Consider the following 13,398-nt stretch of genomic DNA (forward strand, 5'->3'; position numbering starts at 1 on the left):
ATTAACTTTCCTAAATTACTAAGTTGTTTTATGATAATTTTTGTGCAGTCTCACTTTTATCCCAAAGAAAAGGGCACATGGGACAATAGGACAATTTTGTCCCGGAAAAAGTTCTTATGACATATGATATTGGAGTCACTATTAGAAGTTTCCCCAGAACAAGGTATGAGATTATTTCATACATGACCAGTTAATAGTACTGTATCAAGTGGGTAGTATCAAGCGTTCACAGACTGCAAAAGAACAAGTAAAGGGTCTCTTCCACCTGAAGAAACAAAAACGTTTTGTTTCTTTTCTTCTCTTTCAGCATGGATTAAACCTGTACTTGTCCCTTTGCTGTTAATAGTATCATTTGCTGCTGCTCCGTTACTTCTTCTATAGCACAAGAGTCAGTATTCATGCATTGAGTCTGTTACAGAAGTGATGTTACCCTCTAAAAAAGAAAAACATTGTCAAACTCTGCCTAGCACAGGATCTGGTTTTTGGAATTATCAGCTGTCTAGGAAGTGGCACTGTGCAGCCTCACAGCCCATGAGTACATGCTACACTGCTACACTGGTGCCATAATTTGGCTGATGTCTATCAGTCACTAAGGCTCCTGCTGAGAATACTAGATGGAATTTAGCAGGGCAAAATTTGACAGGGCTTATGCACTGAACCGGTTACAGCCAAATACACTCCTCTGATGGGTTGACTGTGTAAAATAATTACCCTTTTTTATGTAGGGAGTGAAGCTGTACAAACTCAGAACCTGCAAGCAATTGGGATCCAACCCAGCAGGGACAGGAAGAACACAATGTTTTACATAAGCAGTAAAACTCATTGTGCCTTAATTCTGCTTAAGCATTCTAAAGAAATCTATCTCCTAGCTACAGAAGGTGATATAGATGTACTACGTCAAGGGGTATTAATTCACTATGAAGTAAATGTTATTACTCTACATTTCTGCTCTGTAGAAAAGCCACTTAAGAATCACACTGAGGGAAATGGTCAGAAGTTAAGGTAGAATGGTGGCTTAGCAGTTGGTGAATGTGGAGATCCCAAATCCCAAGAAAATAAATCTAAACGGGGAGAAAGCTATGCTGAAAGTTTATTAAGATACTTAGAAGACAAAGATATCAATTTATTTAGCATTTGTCTGATTGTGAATCAAAAAACAAATATATTTAAACCCGCGTTTGCGATTTAAATCAAAACGCGATTTAAATCAATATAAATATTTATATTGTAACGCATAGGTGACTATTCATTGTTATTAAAATGACTTAAATTCAATCATGTTGTGATATTTAGAAATATAAATTTGTTTGGTGCGAGTGAGGTTTTATTTAATCTCTGACCAAGGGAAACGTTTCATTTTTTCAAAGAAATGTTTGTTAAAAAAAAGTCATGGCTCCAGCGGAATTCCATCACAGACCGTGTGATGTTGGAGTCAGGAACCTAACCCACAGCGCCACCGGCAAGGTCACATGCAGAGTGCTGACAAAGCACTACAGAAACATTATCAACAGACAATGTACAGCGTGTACTATTCTTGTGTTGCGGTACATGAATATAATTATATCGTTATTAATTTCTTTAGATACGCGATTCCATATTATATTCCCTTTTAATCAAATTCTAAAAGTATGCTTGTTGACTACGGTATCACGTTAGTTAAAGACTTCGAAGCTTAAAATGTTTAGGGAGAAATGGAATACTGGTGTGTATTTTTTCTTTAAAGTACCGAGACCAGCCATATACTGTATGTTTATGTTCCAAAATTAATATCGTGTATGGCCTTCACACGCGTTACAGTATGCTCCTATTCTTTTTATGCTCAGGTACTAAGATTTCCCTTCAGTGGTAAAATTCCATATGAATATTCAATGCTAAAATGGGCACAGTAAAGATATTTACTGTAAATCTTTCTACGACCAACCAACGGACCACAAGTTCCCCTGTCGGTCAACCAATCACCTACCGCGATATTTTGCATCACGATGCGCGACGTCGTAGCCAATTACCTCCGGTACGTGTCTGTACCGCGCACTTTAAATGGCTGTATCTGTAGGTGTATTGTCACGATTGTAAGCCCCTCCTCTTAAGGCTGTTTTCTTGTTTGATTTTTTGCACTTGCCTCCGGTTCCAGCCCTCTTCCTATAAAAGCCAGACACTCCTACCAAGCTGGGCTCAGCTTTGGAAGACGGACTCCCGGAAGCCCACCTACCAGCGAGTCCAGGAGAGGCTCAATGGCATAGGCTTCGCAATGGCATCCTGACCATCTGGGTCCGGGGCTTGGAGCGCCTGGCCCCGTTTCCCTTTTTATTCACCCGACCCTTCACCGGACCCCGCTCCAGCTTTTAACTTCTGTCATGTCTGTCTTGGTTTGGATTACCCGGCTCTGGACTTTTGCATTCTCTGGATTTTCCTATGGACCCCCTTTGGACTTGTTTGCCTTGGCCACGCTCTCCTGAGCACCACCGCACCGTGGACACGCCCCCCTGTTCTTCCTCCAGCCCCGATCCCATTCTTTTTCGCCATGTTTGTCTCACTCCCCTCCGGATTCTGCCGTCTGCATAGGGTCCTGAAAAATGCTTCGGGACATGTATGGAAACCTGTTTCTGCCAGGGAGTAAAAAAAACACGCTATGGTATCTTGCAATTGCGACTTTGTATCCCAGAATTACAACTTAATAACTCGCAATTGCAACTTTTTATCTCCACAATTGCGAATTCGAAATAGGCCACATTTCGTTGTCTGTCCTTTTGTTATTGTAATAGATTTCGGTTCTAGGGCTTGTGCCCTTGCCGCTGCCTCCCTAGTTTGTGCCTCACTGCATGGATTCGAACCCAGGTCTTGCCAGCTGCCAATAAACAATATTGCGGAATATTGCACTGTTTGAAGTTCAAGTTCAGTTCATTCCATCAAGGTAATTCCCATTAAAAAATGTGATTACAAAACACTCTACAGTCAGTCTACATTGACTGCATTAAAATATTTTTACAAAATTCACAAAAAGATTTTATACTCACACATGCTTATAAGAAAATGTTTTCTTATGCTTATAAGAAAATAAGTTTTCTTATGAAAACCATGTAAGTCATATGTCTTTGAATCACTAAAACAACCTGGTTTATTTCTCAGTATGTACTGTATAACAATCCTGAAGCTCCTTTGTGATTTATATACGTTGTGCACCTGATAAGCACACCCGTTCATACTGTAGCAGGTGTTCATTAAACCTTATTGGTTTTAATGAGTAAATTGTATTGGGGGAACTGCATTGAGAACTCGACCCCCTAATCATCACTTTAAGTGTTCTTACAACACCAGCTGCATGAATGCAGCTCACAGCTTTACATTATAGTGTAAGAGGACAATACAGTGTTGCTAGGGATGTTCAGACACACAAAATGTCTCTTGGCACTCTGGGAACAGTAGTGTTATTGCTCTGTCATTTAAAGAAGTCATTTTAAAGATATAATTTCCTTTTGAAGCAAACATTTAAACAGCCTTTGTACGTTGAGTTTTTGTTGCTTTTTTTCTTACTCATAAGAAACCAATAGAATTAATAAATATGCCAAATGATCATGATTTTCTTTTGTTTGCTACTTCACATTTTATTTGTGCACTTAAACATAATTTGAAATGCAATAATTTTGTGTCTTATACTGTTTATACAACATATCTATATTTGCACCCCAGAATATTAGAAAAGGACCCATTTCCCCAAAATACCTCCGAAAGCACAACTTTTATACACAAATTGTTTTCAAGTCAAAAAAGATGCATAGATAAAGTTACAAGGGTTCAAGGGATGATCAGACTTTTAAGAGGCCAAATTCAAATTATTCTGAGAGCTAATATCTAAAGAAATTTCGTCACATACCAAAGTTATATAACCCTCTTCCAGATGGCACTGATCACGAGTGGTGTAAATCACCTCTGTAGGTGAGTATAAAATTGAAAGACCAGTATCTTTGTTCTGCTCCTTATGTTGGACACTTTATGGAAGTGTTACAATAGAAGCTCTGTATTTAATTATAATTAAATCATTAATAGAAGAACATTTGGGCTGCATTGTGGCTCAATGGTCAGTGCTGCTGCCTTGCAACACTGGGGCCCTACGTACAGTTCCTGGGGTGCTATCCGCGCAGAGTTTGTATGTTCTCCCCGTGTACACGTGGTCTTCCTTTCCATGCTCTGGTGGTATAAAACTGGCTGTGATGTGAGTGTGCTTGCGTCTGTTTATCCAGGATGTGTCCCCTCTTACACCTTTTGCATGCCGGGATATACTCTGGCTTCCCGTCGACTCTGGATTCAATAAAAAGAATACAATATGGGTGGATGAATGGACATCAGCATGCATTACTGAATAAAACAAAACAATGCATTCTGAGTATATTGAATCTGATAGCCTGTAAAGATCATACTTTTACACATGGTGCCCAGAGATCAGCCTGCTTGACACTGTGGTAACCAGGATGTTATCACATGTTACAAGTTCTCATGTGATATCCTCCTGGACAGGTTATTAGGGATTGATCCCAACACTGCTGATCTCTAATTGTACACTTAGTTCACTGGGTGAGCTGGAGCAACCGGGGAAAAATACTTCATTCGCTTCTCGGCCTTTTGGCTAAGATGAAGTGTGTGTTGGTTGTCCACAGCATTGATTTTCAGTGATCGAAGCTTAAGAGTGCTTGAGCCGGTATTGTTTGAGTTGAGCCGATTGGGTTAAGTTCAAGTTCACGGAATTGTTTCTGGAATTGCAGTGGGTGCAAGTGGATTCCAGGGTGTTGAGGAGCCCGACAGCCTGCGGGAAAAAGCTGTTACAGAGTCTGGTGGAACAAGCTCGTACACTGCGATATCTTTTTCTAGATTGTAGGAGGGCAAAGAGTTTATGGGAGGGGTGGAAGAGTTACTCTACTATACTGAAGGCCCTGTTTATGAAGTGTTTGTGATAGGTGACAGAAATAGAAGGGAGGGAGGCTCGAATGATGTTTTCAGCTGTTTCCACAATTCGTTGCAGGGTCTTGTGGTCTGAAGCGTTGCAATTTCCAAAGCACACAGTGACACAGCTGGTCAAGGTGCTCTCAATGGTGCTTCTGTAGAAAGTGGTTAGAATGGGCGGAGGAAGGTTTGCCTTCCTCAGTCGCCACAGGAAATAGAGACGCTGCTGTGCTTTCTTGGCTAGGGAGGTGGTATTGAGGGACCTAGTGAGATCATCTGTAATGTGTACACCAAGAAACTTGATGCTTCTAACTGTCTCCACAGGGAAGCCGATGATGTACAGTCAGGAGTGATCAGCGCCGGCCCTCCTGAAGTCAAAGATTATCTCTTTTGTTTTATTTACATTAAGAGATAGATTGTTGTTTGTGCACCAGTCCATCAGCTGCTCCACTTCCTCTCTGAATGGTGACTCATCGTTGTTGCTAATGAGGCCCACCACTGTCGTGTCAACAGCAAACTTGATGACACAGTTTGAACTGTGCTTAGCAGTAGAAGTCGTCAGTGTGAACAGCAGTGGACTAAGCACACAGCCCTGGGGGGTTCCAGTGCTCATTGTGATGGTGCTGGAGATGTTATTACCAATCCGTACTGTCTGAAGTCTCTCGGTCAGAAAGTCCAGAATTCAGTTACAGAGGGAGGCGTTGAGATTCAGTGAGTTTAATTTTTCTATCATCTTCTGGGGGATGATTGTATTACATTTTTTTTTCTTTCAATCAGTCTGTCTTACTCACAGCTTCCTCCTTAGCTGACTTTGGTATACCACCCAGCTCATTTGCCCTTTTACATACACAGCTCTCTGGTCCAGGTCTCTTCCTCTATTTTGTTTTCCCTCTCTGTCTTGTGATCCCCCTTGCTGCCGCTTCTCCTTGACTTGTGTCTATCAATTTGAGGTAGATACACCTGCTGCTTATTTGAGCACCTGCTGCAATTAGGATACAGCCTGCAGCTCCTGTCATTCTCACAAGCCAGTTAAAGGCACGGCACTTCAGTGGAAAGGCACCACCCTGAAGGGACCATACAGTATATTGAACATGATCTTGGGTAAATTAGATAAGATAAGATAAGATCACTTTATTAGCCATATACAATTTCTTGCATTAGGAATTTGTCTCTTCGCATACCCATAAAACACACAGACAGTGAGAGAGAAGCTGGGGGTCAGAGCCCAGGGTCAGCCATTGTACAGCGCCCCTCGAGCAGTTGGGGTTAAGGGCCGGCCGCGGGATTTGAACCAGCAACTTTCCAGCCAGTTCAAATTCCACGGCCAGCAGAGGAATCCTACTCCGTTGGGCTTCTGAGCAAGAAATTTGTCTTGTAATGTGAACTCAACCTATTTTAGAGTATCGTGTACAATTTGGTCACCATGTTATAGTAAATATACTGCTGCTCTAAAAAGATACATTCCTGGGCTTAGGGAAATGTCCCATACTGACAAGCTGAAGGAATTGAAACTATTATAGCTTGATCAGAGAAAATAAGGAGGGGGACCTGATACAAGTCAAAAGTGTTGGTATTGACAGAGTCGGCCCAGTAGATGTTTTCTAATGCATTTAATAATGAGATAAAAAAGATGCTTATTTACACAAAGTGTTGTGGGAGTATGGAATAAGCTAACCAGTCATGCTGTTGAATCTGATACTGTGAAAGTTCAATTAACTACAAACTGTCCAACGGGCCTAACAACCTACCAAAAGCCTGGGAAAACTGTGAAAGCAAAAGTCTTAAATTACGCTAAATGCTATGAATAAGTAATATAAATTATTTATAGAGAAAAATTTGAAAAACATCTTATTGAAAACTTCACAATGTTAAGGTTTAATGTTAGTTTGTTTTAGAATGACTTGATTTTGTTTTATTTTGTATTCTGCCTTCTATCCATTCTATCCAGACTGTGTAGTCTTATAAAAGTATAGCGTGTTGTTAAGTAATTACCACCCTAAAGATGTGTACGTGTTCCGTCAGTCTCCTCATGTGCGTGTATATCCTGTGTTTGGTTTTGTGTGGTTGTTAATGAATAAAGCTAGCGCTTGGTTTGTTAATCGCCTCTCCACTGGTCCTTTGTTCTGAAAAAGAACCTGTAAACGCTACAATACTCATTATTTTTTTTATTTTCTTATGCTGGTGTGTTTTCTTAGTGTTCTCACATAACCCCAGGGCAATAGAGTTTATTTGGACCAGCAAATTGTCATCAAATTCTGCTAACAGCAGGAGGAGTCAACAACCCTCTGGTGTTATAAATGTCAAACCACTATCAGTGACTTTCTAGACACAGCAAAGTGGACCATGTTGTTTTGATTGTGTCTGCTCATTATTCTGGATTTCTGATTATACCTGTACAGCACAGATTGGAAATCTGATTATTAAATACAGTTGGATTTTTAAAGTGATTTTGATTAATGGATCTGTCAGAATTACAAGCAGTTGAATACTGTTTTGAATCTAATTCTTCCTGCCTGAAGGAAGTGCGATCTCCAGCTGTGTATGTGGTGATGTATATTTCTGCAGCAGCAGTGGTGATGCTGACAGTGTGTGGAAACCTGGTGGTGATCATCTCTATCTCTCACTTCAAGCAGCTCCACACACCAACCAACTTCCTAATGCTCTCCCTGGCTGTGGCAGATTTTCTAGTAGGAATAGCTGTGATGCCTTTCTGCCTAATTTTATTGATAGAAACATGTTGGTATTTTGGTGACATTTTTTGCATGTTTTATAACTTATTTGTTTTTTTCCTCACTTCTGTTTCAATTAGTAATGTTGCATGCATAGCTATTGACCGCTATTTTGCTGTGTGTTACCCATTACTTTATTCTACTAAAGTAACAGTTAATATAACATCTTCCGTCATATTACTTAGTTGGCTGATATCACTACTGTACAATTTAGCCTTCATGTATTTTAATGGAAATATTGGTGGTGCTGAAAAAATGACCATTTGCCTTGGAGACTGTTTGCTTTTCAACACTAAGAGCTGGGTAGTAATTGATTTAATTTTTACATTGATTCTCCCTTGTTCTGTAATGATAACACTATACTTCAAGATTTTTATAGTTGCTAGAAAGCACGCACGTGCAATAAACTCTGTTACAGAACAAATGTGCGGAGATGCAGGCAGTAATAAAATTTCTGCAAAATCTGAAAGAAAAGCTGCAAAAACATTAGGAATATTAGTGATTGTATTTCTTCTCTGTTTGGTACCATATTACATATGCTGTCTAGTTCTAAAAAATGTGGACCGGGAATCTACTAATATAGTACTGAATTTGCTTTGTTGGTTGTTATATTTTAATTCTGCTATCAATCCTATCATTTATGCTTTGTTTTATCCCTGGTTCCAGAAGTCTGTTAAGCTAATAGTTACTCTTAAAATATTTAAAATAGAATCCTCACTGATCAGTGTATTTTCTAAACAGAGTTAAATGTGATATTGATTGTAAAAAATATTTTTTATTTTATTTGCTATACTACTGTATATTAAATTCATATTCAATATTTCATTGTGGATCATCCAATTTTGTGCTAAATCAGTCACGATTAAAGCAACATGAATATAACTTCAGTTATTTGAATTGAGGATTATTTATTTTTATGTAATGTCAGTGTATAAGTCTAGTTGTGAGAAGTGTGATGCAGTGTTAATGTTGTTTTACATGTTGATGTACTATTTTTATTTTTTGTTTCCAAAAATGTTTATGAATGATACTGTATGTAGAGATTTTAATATGATTTTGCTAATAAATACTGGATGAACTTTCACTGTTATACATTTAACTTTTATACTCGTAAACAGCATAAAATCCACATTTTTGTTATGTTATGAAAAACTGTGATACTTGTGAATCAACTTTACAAAAATACTGTGTAAAGGACAAAGCTTTGAAAATCTGTTGCTACACTTCAATGACCAGGTCATTGCTTTTCTTTCTTCACAGTTTTATCACATTTCACTTATTAATTAAAACCATATTCAAAATTGTCACCTTAAGAAACTGTATTTAGTCATATAAGTAAACAAAACCCTGTGTTTTTTCAGTGTATCTGGTGTTAAAGATTTACTTTTTCTTTTGTTCCCATGGTTTTGAACTCTCTTTCATCACAAACATGCACAGAAAGATGCATGTTAAAAAGCATACTTCTATACAAGTACATTTTTATTAATATTTTAGTACACCTTTGCCAAACAATCCCTGCAGTAGGGCAGAGAACCAACTAAAATGATACATTTTTATAAAAAATGTGAGTAATAATTAAAGCTAATCAAATTTAAATAACAATATTTTAGCTGTTTAGAGATTAAATCATGGTGTCACATAATGTATGTGAAACATTTCAGCTGATTACACCTTCATGGTGGCATATCACAAAATTTGACAAACAAAACAAAAAATAATAATAAAATAAATGAATGCATTTGCTTTATATAACAGCTGACAGCAGACTTGGAAATTACAAAGATATTAATATTGTTACAAATGAGAGGGGAGTTATGACAATAGACAAAATCAATAACTGATCAAGCAGATTAGTCCATAATAAAAGTATTATGACCCCTACCTTGTTTAGATTTCTGCAATAAATATACCCGAGCAGTTAGTATAGTTAGAGGCATGTGAATTATTTGTTCTCTAGCACAGCTTTGAGCAAAACGGTAATAATTCAGGCATACTTGGTTAAACAAATATTTATTAACAATAACAGTAATGCTCACTACCGTGCACCGAACATAAACATACAACACACATATTACTGTATTTACAAGTTCACAAACAAGGTGTTTCAGAGTCCTATGTCTAGTCCACCCAAAAAAAAAAACAAAGGCTGCTACCAAATACTTAACTCTTGAATAATGCCCACATTGACCCAAGAAGAGATAAGCTGCCTTCTAACTAAATGCAATACAACCTGCAGTTAAATCTCTCTTTCTAACCCATATGCCACAAAATAAATGGGAGTCTAACTCCCTATTCTAAAATGCACACACTAGCAGGAGAGGCAGTATTAAACTGAGGGATTCCTCACTCAGTAACTCCAAGTTCTGTAAAAGATACAGAATAGCAAGCTCTCTTAGCAAGATTCAGATACCGAGATCCAATCGGGATTTTGTTTTGCATGATCATGAAGTAGGGTCAGTTCTAGCCTGGCACAAGCTTCAGGTTTTAACTCTGATCTGATCTTACATGGTCTATTCTGGACTGCTGACTGACACAATCATTTACCCTGAAACTAATCATATTAGGTAAACCAAGGTAAACTTTATGATGGCTTTGATCATAGATCACAAAGCAAACATCCCCACCGCTTTGAATCTAGAAAAGTTTCAAGTGCCACAGGTGTTAAACACTCTATAGAGTGACCTCTGTTGTCAAATACAGATGCAGCCATTCAAAATGCAAGCCACCTAATGCAGTATATTGCACCACGCACACCTCGAGGCATCGCAGTGTGCTACAAATTAAAAAAAAAAATTCAGTTGTCTGACTGCACTACTTTGTAAAACCACCAGGTGGAGCAGTGGATGCTTAACATGGAGTGCAGAAGCATTGGGCTGTTGCCAGAAAATGTCTGGTTTTGAACCCCAGTCAATGATGGACAATCTTTTTCCAGTTGTAGAATTGAAAGTTGCATACTGTTTAGAGTTTTTTTCATTTTAAACTGTTTATGACAGAATATTAAGTATTAAATTAATTAGCAAAAATAAGTAGGGCTATTTTACAGGAATGAAATTATTCAGTTGGATATATATATAAAAAATCATTGTTTATTACAACTATACAGTAGCTTGTTTTGAATACAATTTGCTTCTTTCAAATTTACATCTTCATTAAGATATTCTATATTTTGTCTTATTGAAAATTTCAACAATGAGTATTCAGGAAACAATTTAATTAATTTAGATTATGAACAGTATATTTCACAATACTGTACTGTAGTGGCTTTAAACCAGTACACTATATGTAATGTTTACCCAATGTACATACAATAGATGGTAGTTGTAGCGTAATATAAAAACCAAAGTATGCAAAAGTATTCTACCTTTTCATAAATATTTCATGCATCAAAATCTGTAACTCGGTTACTTATGGTGGTAATTTTGGAATGTTTTGGTGTGCTTGTTTTAACTATAAAGTTTCTATACTTCATATAAAGCTATAATGTTTTATCCTTTTCTAACAGTATGTAATAAGAACACTTGCTGTTGCTGTGGTAAAAAAAAATACGGATATAATAATACCACTTGATAGGGAATATTCATATGGAATCATGTAACAAGAAATTTTGACAGTTAAAAAAATGTGGATATTTTGGAAACATTTTTACATTTGTTTTTTAATGACTTTTAAAACAGTAATGATGAAACACTCATAGACTATAATGTAATGCATTGTGCCCATGCAGCAGTTTAGCACAGCAGTAAAGATAACAGCCTGCTACTCGGAAGGAGAGCAGCTCAAATCCTGGACAGACCGTTGCTTTGGTTTATTTTTTAAATAGCGAGATGCAGATGCAGCCATACAAAGTGTGCGGCACAGACACGTACGGGAGGTAATTGGCTACCACTGAAGGGAAATCTTAGTAGCTGAGCATTAAAAAGAATAGGACCGTACTGTAACGCGTGTGAAGGCCATAAACGATATTAATTTTGGAACATAAACATACAGTATATGGCTGGTCTCGGTACTTTAAAGAAAACATACACACCAGTATTCCATTTCTCCCTAAACATTTTAAGCATTGAAGTCTTTAACTAACGTGATACCGGAGTCAACAAGCATACTTTTAGAATTTGATTAAAAGGGAATATAATATGGAATCACGTATCTAAGGAAATTAATAACGATATAATTATATTCATGTACCGCAACACAAGAATAGTACACGCTGTACGATGTCTGTTGATAATGTTTGTAGGGCTTTTTCAACACTCCTCATGCGACCTTGCCAGTGGTGCTGTGGGTTAGGTTCCTAACTCCCACATCACACGTTGTGTGTTCGAATCCAGCTGGAGCCATGACTTTTGTTTTAACAAACATTTTTTTGAAAAAATGAGGAGTACTGTCTTGGTGTCTTCTGCCCACACCACTATATCAGGATGCAACGCGGTGCTGCAGACTTCCCTAGGAAATTGTAGCTGCCTGTCAAGGTACTCCCCTCCTGGTTTGAGGATCTTTGATGTTACCCTCCGTCTGCACTGCCCCACCTCTTGACTTTGTCTGACAGATAAAACTTGCTGTGCTGCAGGTGGTGGAGGACTATTTCCCTTTGCTTCCTGCCTCTTGGTCTCCACCACCTCTGCCAGCTTCCTGAGGACTTGTCAGGCAGATTGTCAGGTCTCCTCCATCAACTACAATTTCATGGCCAGACACTCCTTTTCCACTATGGAATATCTCTGCTCCTTCATGTGTGGAGAAATGTGTGGCTTAAAACCATGACAGGATGCTCCAACCCATCAAATTCCTGGGACAAAATCTGAAGCATCAGTGTGGAGGAAGAACAGGCCTACTAAATTGAGAAATAAACTGGCTAGTAATTTGCTAGCCCCAGAAAAGACCTCACATGTGTCTTCATCTGTGGAACCGGCCAGTCTCGGATGGCCTTGACCTTGTCGATCTGGTGCCGGATTTGGCCCTCACCCATTACATATCCTAGATACCAGGCTTTTCACAGGGTTAGCATGGAATCCTGCATCTTCCGGGGAGGAGAGTACCACTTGGCAGTGCTCTAAATGTAAAGGCCAGCCAATCTTCTCTAAGTATTACCACATTGTCAAGGTAAGCAGTCACATACTGAAGACGGGGTCTTAAGAGACAGTCCATCTGTTGTTGGAAGGTGGCCAGAGCCCTGAGAAGACCAAGGGAGAGTATCTTATACCCGAGGAAGTCACAAAAGCAGTTATTAGCTTGGCTGTAGTGGTCAGGGGAATCTACCAACACCCTTTTGTTAAACCTAAGGTGGTGATGTATTTCACCTTCCCTAGTTTATCCAGTAGTTTATCAATCCAAGGGGTATCTTCCTGAAGTCGTTTGCAAAAGCACAAGGTACCATCAGGTTTAGGTATCAGGACAATGGTGCTGGACCAGGTCCAGCATCTTCTGTATCTCCTGACTGATTTTTTTTTACACTTGCTTTGGGTATATGATATCGTGCTATTCTCATAACAACTCCAGGTGGTGTCTCTATGGGATGTTGCATGAGATGTGTAGGCCCCAGTAAAATGGAGAGCAGATGGTGAAGGAGAGCGGTAAGACCCAGACTTTCCCAGAACTCTCCAGCTACATTCAGGATACTCCAGGACTGTCTCCCATAAAGTAATTTGAATGTGAAGAACCCTGTTGAGGCTTGTGGCACTTCCCTGAATGCGAACACTAAAGGGTCAGGCGTTGATCCCAGATTGAACCACGTTCTTTA

General features: G+C 38.7%; 1 protein-coding gene across 1 annotated transcript; it reads left to right on the forward strand.

Moving 5' to 3' along the window:
• Positions 1 to 7,391: 7,391 nt before the first annotated feature.
• LOC138225480 (trace amine-associated receptor 13c-like) lies at positions 7,392 to 8,411 on the forward strand. Its single transcript, XM_069185721.1, has one exon. The coding sequence runs from the start codon at positions 7,392 to 7,394 to the stop codon at positions 8,409 to 8,411; it is 1,020 nt and encodes a 339-aa protein (XP_069041822.1).
• Positions 8,412 to 13,398: the final 4,987 nt, after the last annotated feature.

This window comes from Lepisosteus oculatus, chromosome 2 (genome assembly GCF_040954835.1).
Source record: "Lepisosteus oculatus isolate fLepOcu1 chromosome 2, fLepOcu1.hap2, whole genome shotgun sequence".
Lineage (NCBI taxonomy): Eukaryota > Metazoa > Chordata > Actinopteri > Semionotiformes > Lepisosteidae > Lepisosteus > Lepisosteus oculatus.